At 52.8% G+C, this 19,307-nt stretch overlaps 1 protein-coding gene across 1 annotated transcript in view; it reads left to right on the forward strand.

The window, feature by feature from the left end:
* NUDCD3 (NudC domain containing 3) overlaps positions 1-19,307 on the forward strand; it is a 39,759-nt gene that overhangs the window by 13,220 nt on the left and 7,232 nt on the right. The window contains exon 3 of the mRNA XM_014525627.2: positions 12,511-12,643. Coding sequence (XP_014381113.1) covers positions 12,511-12,643 — 133 coding nt within the window. The remainder of the gene's footprint in view (positions 1-12,510; positions 12,644-19,307) is intronic.

Below are 19,307 nucleotides of genomic sequence, written 5' to 3' on the forward strand. Positions count from 1 at the left end.
GAAAAGATCTCTCTCATGATCCTAAAAGTGTGAATATGCATCTTCAGGCCAAAGGTCAAAGTTGGTAGGAAGACTACCCACTTTCATGGGCATATGACATACTGTTGGCTTAGGCAACTGCCCAGCTCAATTGTCTGGTTCTCTCAGGTAGGTGTTAGAAACTTTGTAGCTGACCTTAATGGCATTTTTTAAGATAGAGGCCACTGCCTTCGTTTTAACCTAGAGGGGCCTCCGACACCTTTCCACCACATCATCTAACCTGACTTATACATTCAAATGCCCCAGTGCTGGTCACATTAGAGATTTTGCCTCTGATAGCGTTCTGGTGGTGAGGTACAGCTCAGTAGCTTGGTAGCGTAGACAAGGCCTAATGCTGTAGGGGCAGAGTGGGCTGGTTCCTGAGTCAATCTGGGAGCTGGGCTGGCTCCTCGGGAGAAGGGGAGGCTGCAGAGTCAGTCTCTGCATGTCAGAGCCTTGGTGGTGGCCACACTTCTCTCCTGGTAGGTGCCCAGTGCAGGTAGATACGTAACTAGCATCTGCTGTACCATGAATGTGGCCTGGACAGAACTACGCAAAGAATCCTCTGCCTCTCCAGCTTCCCCACCTCTGTGCTTCTCCCTCTGTTCAATCCAGCTCAGATAATTCTCCAGCCAGTCTCTGTAGCAATGAGGGGTTACAAAGGAGACATTAGGAGGTGGCTCTTGGCAGAGGCTCTGAACTAGGGCTGCTCCATCTAGTCACTTGTTCAGAGCTTCTGGAGAGAGGTGCTGGCACACATCCTAATGACCTCCTGCCAATTAGACTCTTTGACATTCTCAGAGATGCGGCGCCCAGCTCCCCTGGATGCCGAGTGCTGCTAGCATCCGGAATCATTACATCTTGAGTAGCAGAGTAGGCCGGCCAAGAGCAGGCTGGATGGTTTTCCCAGGCCTAGAGCTGGGGGAGCGGTGGCAGTCAGGGGAGGGATCCAGCCAGCTCATTTGAAGGCTTTATAAACAAAGGGGCCATTCTGCCCTTAAAATCTGTTGCATAATACAGGACTGGTAGCAGCTTGGTTCCTGGGCTGCCCCTAGCAAATGGGACCAGAGCAGTGATGTTTGATGAGGCTTCAAGCTGTGGGCTCCCATGCTTTCAGGGAAGCCTGCCATGAGATCTCCAATTAAGCACCTAGCACTCGGCTTCCAGGCCCATTTCCCCCATGGGGGTGGATCAGGGCCTGGTCATGTCCTCTCTCCCCCAAGGCCCCTTCCCCCACACAGCTGGATCAGAGTTGGGCTGTGCCCTGTCCTCCATGCAGTCGGATGGTGCCTCACCAAGCCCACTCCAGGTACTGGATTGGGACCATTGGCCGGATCTGGACTAGGCACCACCCATCCAGCTTGCAGGGTAGAAAGGTTGAGCACCACTGGTGCTGGGGGAGTTAACAGCCCTATGGAAAGTCGCTAGTGCTGTGGGAAGAGCAGGCCAAGTTCATAGAGGAAACATCCAGCTCAGAGTTGCCTCAGTCTCCCCAGCCCCCCAGGGCCGGATCCACAGTGCAGAGCAAGTGGTACAGTGTCAGTACAGCTGCCACAAAAGGTCTCTGAGGTCTGTGCCTGGCCCCAGGCTCCACTCACCGTGGCTGTAAACTCCCAGGCCCGTCAGGAACCCCATGGGCTGAATTGAGCCCATAGCTCATGTGCTTCACACCCCTGCTGTAGCTAGTGTGACCATGGGCTGTGGAGAGGGGACTAGCAGGGTCAGTGCCATCTGAGCAGATAGCCCCGCCTTTCGCCACAGCAGAATTCAAGGAGCTGGGGCTCTTCTCAGCCGTTGCCTGTCAGACCCACTCTCCTTTGTCACAATGCTGCATCTGGGGACTCGTGGTTGATTGTTTTGATGGGTGCCTCTGGCTCCAAGCCACTGTCAGAAAGATGTGGCCTCTATTTGGACATCCAATCATTGCAATAAGCGCTGGCCAGTTTGACTGGGCATGGCATGGGTCTCCAGTCTGCACCAGCCGATGCACTTCAGGTGCATCGTCTGCAGTCTTCCCACTCACTCGTCACTTAGTTGCTTTGAAGTTTCAAGTCAAAAGGGCCTGGAACAGGGGGCAAAACTCAAGGCTGGAGGTGGGCTTTTCCTTTTCTTCTCTGTCACACACTTGCTTTGACCTTGGGGGAAGCAGTTTCCCTCTTGTGTTTCTTGAGCTCAGACAAGGAGGTTGAGTTCTTTGGCTGGGGGGGTCATGTGATAACACTTCCCCCTTAGAGAATTACCATGTTGTCCCCTGACTCTCAGCATCAGCAGGGGGTCATGTTGGGCTCTCCCTTTATGGTCCATGGGCCATCTGATGCTGTACTCCCTAATGATTGCGTAGGGCTTCAGTTCTTAGCAACAGACCACAGTGTTGTCCGCAGTGGGTCCCAGGTCCCTTCACATTCACCATAGACATATCTGAGTTTTCGCTGAATACTCCAATGTCTTTAGGGGACATTGTTCACTTCCTAGCATCCACCAGTCAATACAGCATGTTTTCTGGGTCATCCTGATCTTTTGCTTTTCATACCAGTCTTTCCATTGGCCATACGAAGCACCCCTAAGCACTTACATTCTGACTTTTCCAGCACTTCCATGTGGTATGCCTGATTCTGACTTTGTTGAGGGCTGCTCTGGTTCATGACAGTAGCATTGAACCTCAGTGGTTGTACTAAAGCATATTCCAGCAAGGCGTATACTTGCCAAAGCATTTGGAGAGGATGAGAGGTCTTAAATGTATCCTTTGCACTCGTTTTGGTCAAACCCAGAGCCCCTTTGTAGACGAGGAGAAGTACAGTCCTTCCATCCGTACATGTTCACAGCTTTCTTATTGCTCCCTAGGTTAGTCTCACGATGTCTGCTGCATCCAGCTGTCTTGTTGGGGGTTGGTGTCTCAGTCAGACTGCTCTCGGACGTGTTCACGTAGTGTTCATTAGTGTTCTGTTCCTCAACTGAGGTCTCCAAACCATTGTCACCCAGTTCAGGTCACACCTAGGTTTCGCATCCCATTCTCCTTCAAACGCAGTGGTTCATTTCAGTCCTTCCACTTCCCATCAGCCTTAACATGTGCAGGGTTCACGTGACTCACTGCTTTCCCCTTAAAGCTTCCTCGGTCCTTCGCCTTTGGGCAGAGAACAAGCAGAAAAGTTAATGCCAGAGCAAAGCTCTTGAGGAGGCCACGCAACGGAGCACAGCAGGGTCTAGCATTGCTGTGTGATGCTAGCCACAGCACTGCTGTCTCAGCACTGCATGATGCCATGAGGCTCCTGGTATTTGACGTGCACTAGACACCCGATCCAGCCTGGGGTCAGATCCTTCATGACTATCTGCTATGATGGATCTCAGAAGAGGCAAAGTAACCATGATCTCAGTGGCCTTTCATTAGCTGAACCCGGTGTTGTTCTAGGAGCTCTTGGGGACAGAGTCCCAGCAGAGGGGTGACCTTGACCGATTGATTGTGTAGGACCTAGGCATCTCTATGTGTGCAATCCCTATCTGCCTGACTTGGTAAAGAAGGCAAAGACTGGGAAGTGGAGGGCTTCCAGCTAAGATGTTCAGAGTTGCCTAAAGGATTTGGGCACTGGGCATCCAAATCCCATAGTCACCTTTGATGAGTTATCCATGCAAGCATAGGCTGGGCAGAGCGCGTCAAAAGCAGGCCAAGAGTCTCCTCCATTTGGCATCATTGGGTTAATTGGCAAATTGCAGCATCCCTGATTAAAACCTTCTGCTTCCTGATTGAAGCTCTGAGCTCATCATCTGAGCTCTCAAGCTCTCACACCGCTCCGTGTTATAGAAGACTCTTCGCATTCACTTCCTCACGCCTGCCTGCTGCTGCCCTTGTCTGTCACTGCAGAGCCATTCCAGCAGCTACAGGCCAAGCTTAGAGATGGGCTTCGGGGTGGGGGGGTCAAAGGATGTCTCCTCCACACAGGCTCAGCCCATATGCTGCATTTGGGGTCAGGAAGGAATTTGACACCCTGGTCAGATTGGTACAGAATGGGCAGGCTGTTTTTTGCCTCCTCTCTAGCAGGATCCTGGGTTCTCTTGAGCATACATTAATAATCCGTTATAGCAGCAGGATGTTGGCCCCTGTGGTTCCCCTGCTTTCCCTGTGGCAGGGTCGGGTGTGATGTCTGGTATTGTATCAGGGCTGGCAGTAGTTTTGCTAAGAGGTTGAACAGTGGGTTTGTCTGGGGTGGTTTGGACAGGGCTGATCCTGCCTCAGGCAGGAGATTGAACTAGATGTGAAGGTCCCTTTCCAGCTTTACTTCTCTGTGATTCTCCAGGCACTCACTCCCCACTTTCCACCTCTTGGCATCCTGCACTTTCAGCCTGGATGGGTCGATTGCCCCCCTCTCCCTGCCAGCTGCACAGTGTGTAGACCTGGGAGCAGGCCTAGATTTGTACGTTACCAGAGCCCAGCACCAGCTTGCGGCTCTGCGCCAAGCCAGATCGGCTGCTTCGGAGCGCTGCCTCCTGCAAGGTTTCACCTCCCCCAAAGTGACACATTGCAAGCAAAAATAGAGCAAGGCAGAACACACAGACCCACCCACAGCCAGGCAGCCACTGCTTGTGAGCCATGCCAACCCCCTGATTTTAAAAACTGAGGCTTGCTGTCACCCTTCTTCTCCCCAGCCCACTGTCATTGGCTGCCAGGGCCTGCTGTGCCTTGCCGAGCTGCCCAGTGACTGTTTGCCCTTGTTACCTGTCTGGGAGCAGACCAGTGGCTTGTGGGATGTGACCTTCCAGATTTAGGTGCCTTTGGGTTTACGCCTCAAATATCCAGGGTGCTTGCCCTTGTTAGATAAGGACGCAGTGGCTGCTACAGTGAGTTTCTACTTGCCATGCTAAGAAATCTTTCTTCTTGGCAGCCCTGGGAAGCATCACAAACAGCATGTTTGACCATCTTTCCCCAAATATCTTGAAGCCTTGTCTGTGCTGGAGGGACTCGTCTGGACAAACAGCAGGTGCTGTGGAAATGCCACCAGGGTACAGGCATGCCCATGCCATGTCACTTCCCCAGCTGTGCCCTCTGGGAAGGCATCCAGCAGAAAGCACGGGGACATCCTCCTGTTTGTTCTGCCATTTGCTGGGTGGGGGCAGAAAACTCTTATCAACTTGGAGCGGGGGTTGTTCTGCCCAACAGAGAGCAGGGCTCTGCCAACCCACAGTTGTTTGAGTGCCATTGGCAGGCCCTGGTAATGTAGGCTAGGCCAAACTCCTGGCAAGGTAGGAGAAGCTGCCTTTCCTGGCACTTTTTGCCCTGGTTATCCTGTGGTTACTATGGTCACAGTGTCTGTGAAATTAGGAAGTGGTCTATCTCCTTCCTCACCTCCCGCTACAGCTGTATTACTTTGTGTTGTGATATGACGGACCCTGTAAACCAAGCAGGGCAGCTCAGGCTGGTATTTGGATGGGTGGTGTCTAAGGAAAGCCTCAGATGGCAGCTGAGAATAGTGTGGACAGCTCCCATCCCTGTCAGTTAGAGCAGGGCCCCGGCCTTGGTACTACGTGGGTGCAGACAAGAGCTGGGCTTTGAGATGTGGACTTTAGCGCTGATGGTGTGCTCAGGGCATTAGCCTCAAGACCTCGGTAAGTTCAGTTCCCTTTGGCCTTACAGAATTGCCCTGCACAATTTCATTCCTCTATGGTGTGTTCATAATGCCTTGAGTGAAGGGCTGTGTTGTGTGCCATGAAATGTCTGCTCTATGCCCCACACCAAAAAAGCCAACAGCCTCTTGAACTGTATTACCAGCAGCGTCACTTGCAAATCAAGGGCGATGATTCTCCTGTTCTGCTCGGCCCCGGGGAGGCCTCCCCTAGACTCCTGTGTCCAGTTCTAGGCTGCACACTTCAAGACGGAGATGGACAGATTGGAAGGAGTTTAGCCCAGAGTGACAAAACTGATCAGGGCCCTGAGAAGGAGGACTGACGAGGACAGGCTAAAAGAACCAGGATGATTGAGTCTGGAGAAGAGAAGACTTAGGGAGGATTTGATCACAGCCTTCAAATACCCAAAGGGCAATGACAGAGGATGGAGACAGGCTTTTTTCTGTGGCTGTGATGACCTCAAACTGTAGCAGGGGAAACAGGTTGGAGATGATGAGGAACTTCCTGACTCTGAGGGGGGTCCAACATTGGAACAGGCTGCCCAGAGACATGGTGGAGTCTCCATCCTTGGAAGTTTCCAGGAGCAGGTTGGGAGGATTTCGTGAGGGCTGATCTTGTCTGGAGCAGGGGGCTGGATTAGATGGACTTCCAGCCCTGCTTTCGTATACTTCTGTGACTGTGTGGACACTATGTATTACCCGCCAGTGACTGAGCATTACCCACATTGCAGCCTCTCTCGGGAGGCTTGGAGCTGTTCAGGGCAAGGACCATTGTGTGCCTGGGGCCCCAGGAACAGCTCTGGGATGCAGTGAGGGCAGGAGGACACGGTCACTCTGTGAGTGGCTCAGTCTGTGTGGCTCTGGGGAAGGCATGATAGAGCGCCCCAGGCCTCAGTGCGTGTCGTCTGTTCCACTCCCACCATGAGCAATGCTGGTGTTTTCCTATCATCACTGTGCAGAGCTGGGATGTCTAGAGATCTTCCTTCCTTCCTTCCCCAGCTTGGTTAGGCTCTGGGGCAGCATTTGCAGCATGAGCTAGTGTTTCCTTTGCTCCATTCTCTCAGTGGAGAAGCACAAAGCCGAAAACAGGTTCTGCACACAGAGATAGCACGGCTAGGCTGCACTTGGGGCTCACATACTATGCTGTAGCAAGGCTCTCTCATGCCCACAGCATGGTACATGACACTGGTGGGAGCCTGGAGGGGCCACAGACTCCTCTCCAGCCAGCCGTGGAGTCTTGATGTATTGGGACCCCGTAATAATGGTCCTTCTATCTGGCTGCCACGTCTTCCTGCTGGCTTGCGTGTCCTGTGGCAGTAACCTCTGCATCGCTCACCAAGGTAGCTCCTGCATTCCCAACTAACCCCAGAGCATGACGGCTGGAAGGGAAGCGCCAGTAAAAGGGAACATGGCCTTCCCAAGGCCATCAACCATAGGGGCAAAAATTCAGGTGTCCCCCTCACCTACTGGACAGTGGACATTGGTGATCGGACAGGTCTTGCATGGGAGCATCAAGGACCCAAGTCAGAGCTTGTGCTGCCGTGTGTTTTAGGAGCAGGGGTCTTTCTCCACAGCCTGCCCAAGGTTGGCAGTTACAGACAGAGGACCCCCTCCCCCAGCTAAAATTCAAAATGGCCAGGCTTAAAAATAGCTCGTGGAATGTCCTCGCCCCGCTCTCCCTCCTGCCCCTTCCAAGGAGACCTCTGGCAAAGCTGCAGCTTTTGATAGCTGCTGAGTTCAGCTGTAAATCAGCCAAAGGAGCCCTGGCTTTGTTAACATCCTAAAACTCCAAGGCTGCCTTTCTGCCAGAGAGCAGCAAAGAAGGCCTTAAACCTGATGCCCTTTCCCTCTGCACTAGCCCCCCCACTCTTATAAAAAGCCTAAAGAAGGGAAGAATTGACTTGAACACAGATCCTGGCCCTGTAGGTAGGAGGGACACCCTGCACAGCAGGGACTTGGTAACTACTTGCTGTAGAAGAAGGATTTATTCCTAACTGGTTGGATGAATGCCTCAGCTGGGGTGATTTAGTGAGGGGTGATCCTGTCTGGAGCAGAGAGCTGGGCTCAGTGCATGGGCAAATGGTGCCTCCTGAGTCACCAGTCGATCCGGGGGGGGGGTCCCCCATGGCTGATCCTGCTAACCCGCAACTGGCAGCAGTGCACCACTGGTACTTCGGGGCACACCGCTAGCACTTCCAGGTTGATGGGATTGGCCGCAGGGGGACCGCTTCTCCTGGCGCACTCCCCACCTGGCGCTCTAAGGGGGCACCGGTGCTCTCACCTGCCCTTCCCCTGCCCAGGAACGCTGGCTGACGGGGTGCACCACCACTCAGGGGCTGCACATGCACCTGCGTGCACTCCCTATGCATCGCCACTGGCTCAGTGTGATCTCCTGAGGCCCCTTCCAGCCCCGTTTGCCCATGCTCCATCTTTGTGCTCAATTACCAACCAGCTGCAGGCTAGATCCTTGCTGTTGGGAGAAGCCAGACAGATGTGGCCCCATGGCATCGTGTCTGGAGACCTGGGTGGGACACGGCAGTGCCAGCCGCTGGGAAGGCTGCCACACTGGCCCCTCGGGCACAGGCCCCAGCCATCGCTCTGGATGGCGGGGAAGCTTTGCATCTGCTGATGATGATGCCAGGACGCTGAGCTTGGGACTGTTGTGTTTTTTCCTCAGGGCCTGGAGGAACGATCATCTTGGCTTGCCCTCTGAAATGGCTCCCCTCCCCGCATTGTGGAGGAGGGCATCAGAAGCCTCCCAAAAACCTTCCCTTGCACTTCCATCCTCTCGTTCTCCTTTTTTTTGTTTTTGTTTTAATATTCCCCCCCCAGCCCAACTGACTCCTGCAATCTGTAGGCGGTTTTGGAAGCTGACAGCTGGAACCAACCAGCAAAGCAAGCCGGTTGTGTGCTGCCATGCCAACCCCCTGTCTCCATGGAAATGGAGGCCCAATGGGCAAACATGCTGGGCAAGCCCAACTTTACACAACTGCTTTGTACCCCCTTGTCCACCCACACCTCCCACCATCCCCAAAATCTCAGCCCCGGTCTTGGCTGCTTTCTTCCTAGGAGCAGGGGATGGCAGTCAGCTGCTGCCTCTGCCACTGTGCCCAGACCTGCCTCTGTCACACCTGATGCTCATTCAACAAGCGGCTCCCACTCTCCCTCCCAGAAAACAGGGCTTTAAGGAGACCAGTGACATCTTCCCGGCCTCCTCCAGCCCCTTTGAAAGCCCAGGAGATTCTCCCCCAACATTTCAAAGCACCCTTGAGGTGACAATGTTGAATTCAAATCTCCATCTCTTATGTAATCTCCAGGATGCGGCTGGGCTGGAAATCACCCACACTCCCGTGTTGGCTGCAGGCCTGTCGGTGTGTGGGTGTGCACACGGCAGAGAGGGGGGCGACAGGTTCCCCTACCCCTGGCAGAGCTGGCTGCCCCTTGGTTCCCCACGTCCTCACCTCCCCCCAGCCCCTTGTTGGTGCGGAGAGAGATGAGGGATGTGTCAAAACATTTTTAAAATAACTCCCAACTCCTGTTAGCGCTGTCACTAAGTTTAGATACGACTGGGGGGAGGGGGAAAAGCCCTCACTGCAAGATGGGAATGCACGAGGGTGTGGAGCCCATCAGCGGTTTTATAGAGGGACACCGCCAGGTTGGGAATCTCCCTTCCAGCTGGCTTATCTGCCTTGTATCGATTCTTGTTAGAAATCTACCCCCTTCCTGCCTCAAAGCCATCAGATCAGACCCCTGAGGGTTTCTCCTCTGCCACAGCATTGATCGGTGACACTTCTGGGCATGATTTCACTCTCTGGCACAGCTCTCAGAGCTCACGTGCCCATGTTGCCCTCCAGCAGGTTGGGGTGGGGAGGGAGAGTCTGCATCCCTAAAGCTCACATCTGGGTGGGAGCAACCACAAAATCAGCAAAGAAGCAAGGAAGTGTAGAGAGGAAAGGGAATGCCCCTTCCCTTCGTTGCTGGACAGAGCCTCATAAATATCCCAGGGGACCAGAAATCCCCATGTGCATCGCAGAATGTAAAACCTTTCCACTCTCTTTCAAAAGGCAGCTTCAGCAGATGCCACAACCTTGGGGAATGTTTTTTTTCAGGTTTCTGCATCTCCCCTTTAAACAGGCCAGTTCTGGGCCACAAGCCCCCAATCTGTGCTGTGCAAAGCCTGACTCAAAGGTTTGTTAACCCCCTCCCCCCCTCCCCCCCCCCAAGCTGAATTGTGCCATTAGATAAGACTGTGAGGACTCTTGAAGTGTCTTTGGAAGGCTCCAAAGATCTCTGTGATCTCTGCGTTTCAAGCCTATCTGGGTCAAGGTAGTTTGGGTTCTTTTCATAAGCCTAATAAATACCATGGGAGGAAATGAGTTTCTTGTAGAGGTGAACTGCAAAAGACAAGTGAGACCAGAGCATAACCTAGATTCCAGCATCAACACTCCTGCCTGTCTGGCAGGGTACCAGGGGACTGGACCCCCTTAGCCTGAAGACCCCCTTTCCTCCCAGGAGATGGTCTTCCTAGTACTTCCTCACTCAGCAAAGGTGTCTCAGAAAGGGTGACAGCCAAGATGGGGCATCTCTGTTCTATGGCCTGAATGACATTGGAGCAAAGCATTCTGGGATGTTGCCCCCCTTCCCCACCCCCATCCCAGCAATTCCAAAAAAGTGAATCGGAGTTGCTTTTGGTGCTGTCTGTCTGCCACTTAAGGACTTTCTACCTCCTTTCAGTGGCTGTGAGAGCTGATGTATCCGTCCCATCCCTGGAAGTTTTCAAGAGCAGGTTGGCCAGGCACTCAGCTAGGAGGGTTGAATTGGGGACAGTCCTGCCTTGAGCAGGGGACTGAGGTCCTTTCCAGCCCTGCTTTGCCATGTTCCTTCAGGTCAGGGAAGGCAATATGCCTTGGAAGCAGCAAAGGAGACCCAGACGGAGGTGAAAAAGCTACCTAGAAAGCCCCAGAGCACGCAGCCTGCCTTCTTCCCCCAGTTTCACCAGTCTGTCATGATGGGTGCCCATCATGACCTTGGGAGACTGGTTTTATGGGCGAAACAGAATCAGATGAGGTTTAACAGGGAGAAGCGCAGGGTTCTTCGTCTGGGTAGGAAGAACTTTCACCATAACTACACAATGGGTGGTGGCCCGCTGGCTTGCACAGCATGTGTACGAGACCTGGGGGTCACGATCAACCAGAAGATGAATGTGAGCCAGCAATGCAATGAGATTGCCAGAAGGGCAAACAGAGCTCTGGCATGCATCAGCCGATGTGTTGCCAGTAGATCCAGGGAGGTGCTTCTCCCTCTCTGTTCAGTTTTGTTGAGGCCCTAGCTGGAGTACTGTGTTCAGTTCTGGGCACCCAGTTCTGGGCACTGCACTTCAAGAAGGATGTGGATAAGCTCGAGAAGGTACAAAGAAGGGCCACCCGTGTGATTAGGGGCATGGAGGGTAGGCCGTATGAGGAGAGACTCCAGGAACTGAGCCTGTTCAGTTTAAGTAGGAAGACTGAGAGGTGACTTGATAGCTTCCTACAAGTTTGTCAGGGGTGAGCATCAAGATCTAGGGGAGCAACTCTTCAGGAAGGCACCTCAAGGGAGGACAGTGACCAATGGGCACAAGCTAATAGAGGGTAAATTCAGGCTGAACATAAGAAAAAACTTTTTCTCTGTAAGGGTCACCAGAAGCTGGAACACACTCCCAGCAGAGGTGGTACAGTTGCCATCCTTGGAGGTGTTCAAGATGAGGCTGGACAAGCACCTTGTTGAGCCCATCTGAGCCCAATAACTTCCTGCCCATGGCAGGGGACCGGACTTGATGATCTTGTAGGTCCCTTCTGGTCCTTCGATTCTGTGATTCTAGCCCCATGTCACCTGGTGCTGGTGGGAGTAGCAAGCCCAGTGCCTGGGCTTCTGGGGGTCTTTGCCTGGAGGCAGTGGGAGGGTGGATGTAGGGCATTCTGCATACCATCAGCGAATCCTCACTGGGCTGGGGAGATGGTGCTGATGGCACAGCGGAATTGCATTGGTACCACGGAGGGAGGAATTGGGAGCAAATTATAAGTGTGCCAGAACCCCTCCCCACACAAGGGGTCCCACAGGACAGGGCTGAGCCCTGTAGCTGTTCTGAGCCTGTGTGGAGAATATCCAGGAGGAGAACGGGCACTGGAGCATAGAATCATAGAGCAGTCCAGCCAAAAGGGACCTCCAGAGGTCACATCTAGTCCAAACCTCTGCCTGAGGCAGGTCTATCCCTGTCCAAACCATCCCAGACAAATCCATTGTCCAGCCTCATAGTAAAATGACATTGTCAATCCTGACACAACACCAAGCACCACACACTCCAGAGATCCGAGGCAGAGGCCATGACAAAGAAGGGGACCCCCCCCAATCTGTACTAACCTGACCATGGGGTAAAATTCCTTCCTGACCCCAATGTAGCATTGGCCTTAGCCTGAGCTGAGAAGCAAGACCCTCTAGCCAGGACCTTCTGGGTTCAAGTCCCAGCAAGAGCATTGGCACAGCCCAGTCACTATTCCCAGCCTGGGCTTAAGTTTAAAAAAAAAAACAAAACCAAAAAACCCTGGCACTTACCAGCAGGAGGGGAAAAATTCCTTCCTGGCTCCATGTAGCAACTAACAGAGCCCAGAAGCCAGGGAAATCCCCATAGCAGAGCACAGGCATCACTACGCCTAGATCATCCCTGACCAGTGCCTCTCCAGCCTCTTCCTGAACACCTCTAGTGATGGCAGGTCCACCCCTTCCCTGGGCATCTATCTATTCCACCTGCAAGGTGGTTCCATGCTAGGCCTCAAGGAGGCAGCTCTTGGCATCATGCACCCTGTTCCCTGTGTGACACCTCCCATTCTCTCTCTCTCCCCCACAGGAGGCAGGAACAGTTCCAGACTGACCCTGACAGCTACAATGGAGCTGTGCGGGAAAACTATGCCTGGTCCCAAGACTACAGTGACCTGGAGATCAAAGTGCCCGTGCCCAAGCACATTGTGAAAGGCAAGCAGGTAACAGGCATGTTTCCCCCTCCCCTCTCCCCCTCTGTAGCCCAAGGCTTCTCAACCCTTGATCCCCAGCAGCACCGAGTGTCTGGCCCAGGGCTAGGGGCTTGTGGCTGCATTCCCCACCCCAGCCCCAACTCTCCAGCCCACGCTTGCTGCTTTATCAGAGGGCTACATTCTATATTTCCTCTCACCTCCCTTCTTCCATGGACTCGAGGCCCAGCCACCATTTCCCCAGGCAGATGCTACTGAACAGATTCCCTTGCTGCCCCCTTTCCTTCTCCGGGGGCCTAGTGGCTCTGTCGGCTGCTGGATTGACTCCTCTGCAACCAAGATGCTGGGGAGTTTGAGAAAGCATGGCTCAGGTGAGGACAGCAAGGAGGTCCTGTCTGTGGCCCTCTTCTCAGAGGAGCTGGCCTGCTGTGTCAGGTCAGTTCTGCCCATCAGGGATTAGCAGCTGCAATCTCTAGCCTGGGCTTCCTGTGAGCAGCAGTCTTGCTGTTTCTTCTCCTTGGCTCATACCTGCAAGGGAAACCCCATGGGGGACAGGGCTCCCCCACCCTTCTCTCCACCTGCCCTGTTTGCATCTCATAGCCAGGAGGTGGCATGGGGCTGTCAGAGCTAAATCGCTTCCCTTTCCCCTCTGCTGGATTGGGGACAAGGCCCAGCCTCTGTCCAACCCAGCAAGCTATTTTTACCCCTCACTGGCCTAGAAGCCTTTGGCGGCAGCCGCTGCCCAACCCTGTACTTTTCCGTTGGGGAGATCAGATTCCCTTCTCCCCTCCACTGCGTTATCAGGACAGCTGAAGTGAGCATGCTGGGTTTTGTTCACCAACTCCAACCTACACAGCTCCGGAGCCTGCCAGAGTAGCTGTGGGTGCACAGAGGCCTAATTGATGGTGGCAGGGCCAGCTAGGGGGTGGAGAGACCAGGCCGCAGCGCTCCTGAGAGGCCAGCAGGGGGTGTACAGCACACAGGGTTTCTATAGGGTCTATAAAATGTAGCAAAAGAAAGGGATGGGGGTTCTGCCCCAGAAGAAGATCCCCTGCCTCTGTCATAGGGTAGTGGTCCTCGCTCCTACCTTGGGTAAATTCAAAAAGAGGTTGGATGAACACCTGTCTGGGGTCGTGTGATGCCAGCATGTGCTCCAGCCAGTGGTGGAGGGGGTCAGACTAGATGATCTATTTAGGTCCCTTCTGACCCCTAACTACTATGAAACTATAGCCTGCACTTCTTGTGCAGGGGACTATGTGGTTTGATCTGCGCACAGTGCCACAGAACTTGAATCCCAGCTGTGGGAGATGCTTGTAGCCAAGACAGGCTGTTGGTGTTGGGTGAGGTCACCTGGGGGGGCACTTTGTAGCCCCTTCTGCAGGGTGGACAAGGGGTGAATCTTAATTATTTTTTTCCAAACGATCCCCCATTTCCAGGAAGGCGTGGGAGGTTGTGGCAGACCATAGGACACAGAGCCGGCTGCCTTCTGTAGTGATACAATCCCACTGTCCCCTCTTGCACCCTTCTGTGTAGGGGGCTTCCCAGAGCTGGGCTCTTAGGAGACACTGTCTGTCATTATTGCTCTGGTAGCTTCCCTTTACAGTTCCAGCCCAGCCCTGAGTCCTGCCCTGGTACTCAGGACGCTGCAGCATCTTGTGCTGAAGGGCAGACATTGGATGGGATTAAAAAGGACCCTGACAAGCCTCTGGCTGGAACATGGGTGTCATCATGCAATGGGATGAGATGTGGATGAAGAGGGGAAGCAATGCTTTTGGTCCCCGTCCCCACCCCACAGTCTGTATAGGTAGGCAGCTGCATTGCCATAGCACCACATTGTTTGATGTGAAAGGACCCCACTGGGAACAAGATGACCAGGCTGTCATGTCTCTTCGCTAAGCCACATCTGAACCAGAGTTCTCTAGGGACACCAACAAGTTCCTGGCCTCGCCATCTGCAGGAGGAATTGCAAAAGTGATATATCCCCCTTGTCTTCATCTGGCACTGGTCACTTGAAAACACCAGTGAGATTGGGTGATCATGGGACACTCCCTAGTTAAACTCTCCTCCTCCCCAAACAGATAAAGCCTTGCTCACAGAAAATCTGCCTCGATTTCCAAGCCTGAGGCCTAATGGGACCTTTTTCTACCCAATCCAAAGGTAAAAGGATTTGAGATTCATGGCCTGATGGCACCTGGAAAGTTCCATGAGTCATTTGCCACTAACTAGTAAGGCAGGATCCACATCGCCTTCATTGGGGTCCCCTAACTAAGAACTACTTCCCAGCACCCAGTGATGACTAGAAGTGCTCTTTAAACATGGTTAACTTTTGAAGTAAGTCTGTTGCTATGACACACCAGCCCTGGCAAGCTAAAGGGTGTTTTTTTGTCCTCCCCTCTCTCTCTCAGGGGAAGCTCTGCAGACTGTCAGTGAGCAGCAGGGGATGGGGTGGGCAGAGGGCTTCCTCAATCACTGCCACCTCTTTGATCTACTTAGGTTCACCCCCACCCATATCCCTCATGGGTCTAAGCAATTCCCAAGCACTTAGAAATGATGATGACATTCCTTCCTCCATGGCACGCAGGAGAAATCACCAGCTTTTCAGCTGCTGGCATGTGTTTGCCTGCCTGATTTGCGTGGGTGTGCGTGGGCGGTTTTGTGTGCCGAGAAATTATTGCTGTGGAAAGCAGTGTTGCGGAGCTGAGCTCTGCTTTTAGCTTAGCGCCCAGGCCTGCCACAGCTCTGAGCTCTAGGAAGCAGGGAGCTGGTGTAGCCCCTGAATACTGCTCTTGAGATGGGGCTGTCTCCCACACCTGTCCTTCACAAGTCCAATGGTACGTAGTTGTCCTGGGGAACCATGGCAGCTGGGAAAGAGGAGGCCAGGGTCATGGCACAGAGGAGGTGGGTATCAGGGACTGTGAATACACTGAATGTCATATGGCTTGAAATGTTGTAGCGGGGGGGAACAAGCTTGCATCAGCTGATCCATTGGAACCGTGTCATCTGTCCACACCTATCAAGTGACGATTGAATTTCGCCCCTGAATGAAAGAGCTGGTAAATGAGTAGCTTCGCTTCCACTTCCCGAGAGGCAGAGAGGATGCACGTCTGTCTATACCCACAGCTACTGCTTCCTGCACTGAATGACCAGCTGGCACACACAGTAAAGCCAGGGGACAGCATGTTCCCAGTGATCTGGACTGCACTGCAAGCTTTGCCATGCTCTGTGCCCGTTGAGCTTTCCCAGGGCACGTCACTTTGTAGCCAGGAGCTGCAACAATCAAGCAGAGAGGTCTCCATATGCACTGGCCTCAGTGGTCAAGCATCTGTCTCCTAGGACAGGACACAGTCTCCAAGCCCATCATGAAAATGAGCGCTTTGCAACCATTTGGGTATCTGGTGGAACACAGAAGTTAAAGGACCTAATGGCTTACAGCAGTAGCAGCCTCTTAGGCCAAGACACCCAGAGTCCTGAAAAACAGCCAAGGTTCTCCACGGGTGTCATGGCATCATTGACTACCGCCATTGCTAGAAGGGTGCTTCAAACTGTGGTCTCACTAATAGAGTGGGAACGTTGGCCATCAGAGACCTTCTTCTGAGGTAGGCCATCAAAGACAACCTAGTGTCCAGCTCCTGGATAATCAACAATGGAATCTGAGCTGGAACATGTGCTTACAGCCTGAGTGGGTGATGGCAGAAAAGGCATGTCAAGCCTTGCATATAGATCTATTTTGGTTCAGCACTACTGTGGAGGCTGTGATGAAAACTTCAATGGTTAATGCATCTGCAAGACCCATCTTAGGAGAGTCATAGTCATAGAGAAGTGGGGCTGGAAGGGACCTCCAGAGGTCATCTAGTCCAACACCCTGCCGGAGGCAGAATCAGCCCTATCCAAACCATCCCATATAAACAATCTAAACTCTACGTAAGACTACCTTCAGCCCTGGAGAAAATAGGGAACCCCAATCATCTTATTGAAAAACTTCCTTCTCCTGAGGTAGGATCCAGAGATCCACTTCTCCCTGCTCTAGAGCATTTCTTTAGGTCATGGAGTAACAAACTGCAGCTGGAAATAGCCCATTTCAGCTGCCAGTGGATATTCTTCATGAGGGGAAGCCATCCTAACTGGTGGACCATGCAGTGCAGCTGCCACCCCTTCCCATGCTACTAACGGACATGTCTGGTTTGGTCTGTTGGCCTCAGGTGCAGGTGGAGAGGCCCTTAGCCAGTGGATCTGTGGACCTTGTAACTCAGAGATTTTTAACAAGCCACAGTCAATTTTTCCTTATCCAGGAAGCCTGGTTATCTTACATCAGGACCCATCTCATCTTCTGGACAGGACCTTCTAGAACCAGAGCTCTGCTAACAAGCCTCCCTGTCATATCAGGTCATTCCAATCAAGATGGACTCGCATGAAACACCTTTCCATCTCCTATCCAACCCCATTTAGGGTGTTCCACCCTCTTGCTAGCTTCTCCCTTCATTGGTACACTGCCCTACGGCCCTTCACCAGTGCCATTTCAAATACAAATAACTGTATCCTTTGTTGACTTGATTGAAAATAATAAGCCCTGCCTGGATGCTCTCTTATCTCCTGGCATCTTCTTGCGCCTTTTCTAATCTCGTTTGAAAGGTTGCAGTAAACTCCCTCTGCTCCTGGCCACACACATTATCTGGGCCTCCATGCTGATACTGTCTCATTATTCCCAGAAGAATCCTTGGAGGTGCTTCTCTCTTAACTGCCTCATAAAATGCATCACAAGTTGGGTTTAATGAATTATTCACTCATTGGCTAAATGTTCTGTGGCTCCAGGATTTGACTGAACCACCTGTGGCTTCCAGGTTTTGCTGAAGGAGCAGGCTGCCTTTGTCCTGGAGAGACCAACCTGGGGTAAATTTTGGGCAGCTTCTTTCTTCCCTTAGCTCAGCCTGTAGGCAAAAGGAGACCTGGACAGAACCACTGGGGGACAAGGCCCCTGCCTGCAGACCAAAGAGCAGCGGGTGCTGAGATCCCCAGTGGAGTCCCTACGTATTTCCTGCTTGGCTCATAGCATTGCCTTGAACTAGGATATGTTAGGCTCCTCGGGTCATCGCTGGGCCAGGCAGTTCTACCCCACTGTTCTGATTCTTTGGATTTCCCTTTGGGCATCTCCCGTCAAGTAGCTTATTAGCTTGGAGCCATGGTTCCCTTGTTAGAGTCAAGGCCCCCTGCAGAAAAGGCTGGCTTTTTGCTTTCCCTTGGTTCTTAACTATGCAAAAGAAAAACAGAGCAAGTCTTCTGTTGCAGAGAGCTCAGCAAGGCTGGATAGTGTGGACACTCTGGACTCCCATGGATCATGTGTAGATGTCCATGCACCTAATGGGGTTATACTCTGCAACATCCCACAACACCCTGAAAAAGATCTCATGGGACCCCAGCTGAGAACCACTGATGTAGAGACTTTCCATTTCTCTTGTACTCAAGTCTCATCACTGCCTCTCTCCTGGTTTGCCTTCACAGAGCAGCGTTGAAATGGTGGAAGCCCCAACATCTCCTCTCCCCCTCAGCTCCATGTTCTTGGGCCCTTCACCTTGGCTCTTCCCCTCACCAGGTGCCCGTCAGGAGGACTTAGTACACTGGTCTCATCTCCGGTATCAAGCACAGCTGCCATGCAGTCCCCGTGTGGGGTGGCACTGAGTCACCCACAATCGTCTGGGTAACAGATAACGCAATAACGGTTCCAGTGAGAACCACAAAGCTGGAGCTGAAGCCGAGGGAGCAAAATCTTGTCTCGCCTCCAAATTCAAGGCTGGTGTCTCCAATATGTTCCCAAATTCTTCTTTGCAACCAAGGGGAGTGGGAGGGGGGTGGAAAGGAGAGCAAATTTCGCACCTGGTGCTCACTGCAGAGGCCTTTGGTGTCGGCTGCCTCTTGAGATCAGGCAGAAAGGGAAACATATGGTGTCTCTGGAGATCAAAAGTGATGCTGCTCCTTGGCCTGAGGCAGCCACTGCCGCCAGCTCCGTGGGGAAGAAGGACATTGTCTCCACAGCGGGTCGGTTCCAGGTAGTCGTCCCATATGGCAGCCCTGCTGGGAGGGAGCAGGCTGGGAATCCTGTCTGTCTTGTCTCTCTTGTCATTTCCCCATGAGCCAGCCCCTGGCTCCTGTGCAGGCTGGAGAGGGGTGGGTGCCACAGTCCCCACACCCCTTCTAGGGCATTCTCTCCTCAGTACAACTGTCTAGGGCCCTTAGTTGAGCTTTGAAATTCCCTAATAAGATGGCTTACCATTTGGTAGGTGTCCAATTTAGAATGAAAAAAAAAAAAGAACATATATATATATATACACATTCTGATGTTTTTCTGATACACACACACACACCCCCCCACACACACACACACACACACCTCAAAGGGTGCAGGTGTAACACAATTCCCCTCCCATGAGATGAGAATAGGCATCCCCATTTTCTCCTCCATTGGGCCATCCAGTGTCTCAGAGCTCCTGCCCCTCTGCCCTGTCTCTCAAGGCTCTGACTGCCTGGTCTGCCATTCACTGTGCCTCTATCAGCCTGCTATAAGCTAGGCCTCTCTATGGGGTATCGTCAGCAGCCTCCTTTCTTCCCCTTCTGCCACTCCCAGGCCTCAGCTTAAACAGCAAACAAAGCCAACTGCAAAAGCAGTCAGTTGCAGCTGGGGGGG

Source organism: Alligator sinensis, unplaced genomic scaffold (assembly GCF_000455745.1).
Source record: "Alligator sinensis unplaced genomic scaffold, ASM45574v1 scaffold1462_1, whole genome shotgun sequence".
Taxonomy (NCBI): domain Eukaryota; kingdom Metazoa; phylum Chordata; order Crocodylia; family Alligatoridae; genus Alligator; species Alligator sinensis.